A 5,273-nucleotide genomic window follows, 5' to 3' on the forward strand; every position below is an offset into this window, starting at 1 on the left:
CTCGGGGACTTATTTTCATACATACAAAAATTATTTTTTACACGTTAGATGGCTTTTAAATGAAATCGATGTTACTTTTTTACGACAATTAACAAGATTTTCACAAAAGAACAGATGTTCCACTCAATTCAGTCAAATGATATCCACCTATTCAATACTCAAGTTGTATCACCTGCCCACATAATGAACCCTTAATGGAACATCTTTTTAGATTGAAAGAAGCAAGAACTGATGTAATTATAAATACCCGGGAGTGCAACCTTTATTGAACAATAAGGAAGATAAACTTATCCCTAATTACAAATGAGTAGGAAAGGTTTCGATATGCAATCAAAATTTTATCGTTATCCACGCTCTATTCCCTTAAGATCAAAAAATATAGTATATTATTTACTTGGACACTTTAGGGGCACCATCCCCAATTAATAAATTTGATTTAATATTATGCTATATTTATTGATGACACTCTAAACAGTAATATTTTATCTATTGTCAATTTTATATCTTCTTTAATCTTATTAGTGCTTTTAATGTTAATTAATGCTGTTGTTAATCGGTTAACAATTATAATTTACTAATAAATGTCCATAATTGTAAAGAATTGACTAACTGATTTAAGGTCTTTTTTCTTTCAGTTTTTGTTAAAAATGTTGAGAAAACAATTAAAATTGTTATGGGCATAATTACAAAACTTTTTATTACTAGTGTGGCATCCTCATCACTATAATGTAGTTGTCAAATTTGTCGAAAAGAAATTATAGTGAAAACCCAAATTTAAAAACAAAATACTTTAAAGGCCAAACTTACTGCAATTGTAAATTTTAATGGCAATTTCTGTGTTCTTTGGCTTAAATGATAATAATAAATGTGGTGTTTAGCCTGTGGGCGACAATGATGTTGCATAGTGTAATACAACAATAATTAATAATTATTATTGGTGTATTACTTTTGACAATTTACATTAACATTCTTGAAAGGAACATTTTATATTCCAAAGTTATATTACTCCGAATTATTTTAAAATGAAATTTGTGAAAAATTAAAATAGACTTTACTTTATTTATGATTAAATAACAGATTCAATTAAATATTTATGCAATCCTTCAAGGAAAACATGAAATTATTATCAGTGAACACTAGATACTTAATTGTTGAATTATTGGTGGTACCGTTTGCTTCATCTGCCTAAATATGAGTTTTTATGTCTATAAACCGTCGGACGTTTCGACGTGTTTAATTTTGGAACTTGCCAATTCGTTTCTTTAAAAAAATGCATATTATAATACTCAAACATCAAAAATTATCATTTTTCAAAAATTTATCTTGTTTTAGGAGAGAAATCGTCGCAAAAAGATATACATTGTAAACATGTGAGTTACTCACGTGTTACTCTTTTTTCTTTTTTCTTTTTGTGACGTTTTTTGTACTACAAACCAGAAACATCTTATATTATAAAATCTCTTTGTTTTGAAAAATGATTTTTTCTAGATTTGAAGATCATCATTAATTTTGGATTCGGTGTGAGGCTAACTTTTTTGGTTTTGGTCTTACGTACTTTTTTATACGGATTGAGACCTTTACTTCGGTGGAGACCGTGGTCTGAGACCATGGATCTACATTAAGTCGTATTCAAATCGTAGAACGATCTTCTCCACTATTCAAATAAACGAGTTGTACACTTTAAACTTTATATGACGTCAGTGCTCCGATGTTATTTGAATTTGAAAACCCACAAGAAGTTATTAACAGTTGATCTATACATCATCAAAACCAATTTTTTTGTGGGACCGATCTTGACCGAATTTTATATGTGACCGGTCAATTTCAAAATACTTTAATATAGCGAATCAGTTCGCTCAAAAAAATTATAACGATCTCAGACGGTCTAAAATTTCCAGACCAAAACCTACACTAATTATAATATGTAAGTAGGGTTTATATAAATAAATTTTTCGTTCCTGAACACTTAGTGTCGTATAGTGTACACGTCCGATAAATGTGGAAACTCATCTGTAGAATAAAATCATCTGTAATATAATATTCATACGAATGTATGGATACGGATATTGTACATACATATCTCTGATAGTATGGCGAATAAAGAGTCAGTTAATCACTTTAAATATGTGTTAAAACATTCAACACCCGATATGTAATAATTCTTTTTTAATGAGTATAGAGTTACATCCTTCTAAATAACTGTAGGTACAATATGTATATTTCCTTCCAGCATATATGTAAATTTGTATTGATTACAAACTCAAGTTCATGCTTGCTTGCACTATGTTACTTATATGTACTCGTAGGTACATAAACACAAGGTAAAGAGGTAGTTGATGTCTATGTTCTTTTTTTCAGCTTGAATCTCTAAAGGACTGAAGTTTTAACATCCGGAAAATTCGATAGATTTCCTCGTAATGGACTACATTCATCATAGTCATTATCTTCATAGAGAATGTCTTTATATTCTGAAGGATTCGATACACTTTCTGTAATAACTGATATATCCATCTTATTAATTCTTCTTCGATGTATACTTTTACGCCGCTCATTACTGTGTTTTCCTATGTAGAGGTACATCCCTGCACCAAGTAAAAGAATAACTGCACACACACCAGCCAGAATAATGAATTTTAAGTACTTTGTATTAGAGTTCAATAAGGACCCATGTTTCATATGACAATCTAAGGAATCAAGAGATAACTTTCCTTCTTTTTCCAAACAGGTCACATTAGACGCTTCAAATAGGAGTCTAAACTCTGAGTAATTCGTCTCTAATATCCAACTTAGAGAGCAATCACAAAATAACTGAGTATCTGATAAATCAAGGTAGTTTAGTGCGTTCCAGTCCGCAGTTCTTGGAGATAGACGATGTAGTCCATTTCCTCTCAAGCTGAGTGATTGCAAGGATGGTAAATGTAAGAGAAGATTATCCGGTAATGACATTAGACCATGACAAGATCTAATACTCAACTCATGAAGATGATGATTGTCTTTGAAGGTATCTAATATAGTTTTAAAAAAAAGAAGAGAAATAAGATTCTTAAATTGGAAGTTAACAATCATTAAAGTTAATAAGAAGTTCGCATCACGCACTGCACTTATTCAATTAAAAAATTAAATGAAGAATATTTTGAGTATCAATCTATTAGAGCATCGTGAATAGAAGAATTAAATGAGAGTAGTCTCTTACCAGGGTCAATGATAAACTCCTTTTTATTTTGGCATCCAGAAATTGATAAGTATTTTAGATTTGGCATTACTGTGAGCTCTGTACTAATCTTTTCAAGAACATTGGATCCTATTTTCAATTGCGTCAGCTCTTTTAAATACATTTTTCTTTTGACATGATTCACAAAAGGCAATTCTAAGAAATGATTATCTTCTAAAAATAAGGATCTAAGCTCATTAAGTCCGTCAAAATAATCATGTGATGAATGATGTAATTTGCAATCATTAAGTGAGAGAGTCTTCAATTTATTCAAGCGGCGAAATGGAGAATTTGACTGCATTCCTCCTAAATTATTTCCATCTAGTTTGAGAACAACAAGTGATGACGAGGGGAGATCAACAATGTTGGTTAAGTGGTTATGACTCAAATCAAGGATTTGAAGTTGATGACAATTTTGAAAGAGATTTGGATGAAGGTGATTTAATTTGTTATGAGAGAGATCCAAGGAAGTTAGAGAAGAGCAAGCACCTTGAGAGAAAACAGATCCATGAATTTCAGACAAAGTGTTTTCTTGGAGATGTAATCTCAATAAGTGAGAAAGGCCTTCCAAGTTTCTTGCTCCTAGTACGTTTAAATAATTATGATTCAAATTCAGAGTTTCTAGCATTGATAATCTAGAAAAAGCAGATGGAGATATTCGAAAAATTTGATTATCACTCAAATCCAAATGGATGAGTTGAGTGTAATGACCAAGAGTTGAGTCACAGTCACGAATCATTGTACTTTTTAAGGATAGATTCTGAATGTAGGGTGGCAAATCCTGAGGAATGATTGTTAAAAAATCACCTTGGCAAATTACGTTTAAGGGATCCTCGATTGGATCACAATCACAGATTGACGACAGTCCACAAATATCACCAAGTACCACAGAATAAAAACAAATGAAAATCAATATTTTTATCGAAGAGAAGTTATCCATGCTAATAGTGCTTAAGTCATACTAACACCAAGGATGGAGGGATATTCAATCATGTAGACTCTTATTCCTCTCGGAAAGGATAAAACGACACTAAAGTACAAAAAAAAAAAAAAAAAAAATCAAACGGACTCATACAATTGAATTTCCCCTCTATCGAAAAAGTAATTCCGAAATATGCGTGCGCACTTGGACGCGTTGCTACTTTTTTAAAGCAGACAATGTTAACACAAATGTATTCCAAATGTATGTATTTGTATAGTGGCGATGTGTTAATTGTTTGAGGATATGAATATGGGAATGTCCTCTCTCATTCTTTCGCACACACGGTTTAATTAGAGCCTATGTACTCACTCAAAATATACGAATACTAATTATAGCATATACGTGTCATTTTCACTCGTACGATACAAATCAGAGTACAAATGAATTATCATATGCAAATAAGGGGCTTAATTGAAGCGTATATTTCTTATCAATGTTAATGTAGCCTTCTCTGCCTCAGTATTGAACTATTATGAGCATTTCACCCTAGGTAAATAAGAATATAATCAGGGTGTATTAGCTATACCTACATACGAGTATATACCCAAGTATGTTTGTATACATTTATTAATGTAACCTCGACAGAGGATTTCAATTCATGCCATAAGTAAATAAGCAATCTTATATGTTTATTCTTTGAATTAATTATGCTTATAAAGCCAAAATTCTCCCTATTTAAGGTCATATTCCGAAATTTCTAAGTTATAACCACATAATTGGCTAATTTTTTGATATGATGTGGATACTAATTAGTTATAAAAATACAGAAAATGTAATATCAATTAATTAATTAAATAAAGAAATACGAGAATCTAATTAAGCCACATCAAATGTACATCATTTTTTTTTTTAAAGATGAAAAAAATTTAACTACACTCACACTTCAATTTTTGTTCAATTATACTCAAAATTGATATGTAGATTATATAAAGCATATTAACTCCAAAAAAGTAAAATTTATACATGTAGAAATAATTAATGCAGTAAGAACGGTAGATCCGATGGTAGGATTTTTCTCTAGAAAAAACAGTTGTTGTGTGTGCTCTTTATTCTTTTTTGTTCATTATTTAATAGGTCGTC

The 5,273-nt window shown here is 30.7% G+C and overlaps 1 protein-coding gene across 1 annotated transcript; it reads right to left on the minus strand.

Annotated features, from left to right (window-relative positions):
• Nucleotides 1–1,039: 1,039 nt before the first annotated feature.
• On the minus strand, nt 1,040–4,571 carry LOC121120369 (tsukushi). The gene is made up of 2 exons (XM_040715215.2): nt 3,194–4,571; nt 1,040–3,005 (listed from the first exon to the last, which is right to left on the minus strand). The coding sequence occupies exons 1-2, from the start codon at nt 4,149–4,151 to the stop codon at nt 2,368–2,370; spliced, it is 1,596 nt and encodes a 531-aa protein (XP_040571149.1). The 5' UTR covers nt 4,152–4,571; the 3' UTR covers nt 1,040–2,367.
• Nucleotides 4,572–5,273: the final 702 nt, after the last annotated feature.

Source organism: Lepeophtheirus salmonis, chromosome 6 (assembly GCF_016086655.4).
Source record: "Lepeophtheirus salmonis chromosome 6, UVic_Lsal_1.4, whole genome shotgun sequence".
Classification (NCBI taxonomy): Eukaryota; Metazoa; Arthropoda; class Copepoda; order Siphonostomatoida; family Caligidae; genus Lepeophtheirus; species Lepeophtheirus salmonis.

What these genes read in the sequence shown, in the direction of transcription:
- LOC121120369 (XM_040715215.2), bottom strand. Translation starts at nt 4,151, where the DNA reads ATGGATAACTTCTCTTCGATAAAAATATTGATTTTCATTTGTTTTTAT. An exon ending in GGAGTTTATCATTGACCCTG is followed by an intron (nt 3,006 to 3,193) that starts GTAAGAGACTAC and finishes AAACTATATTAG; the next exon opens with ATACCTTCAAAGACAATCAT.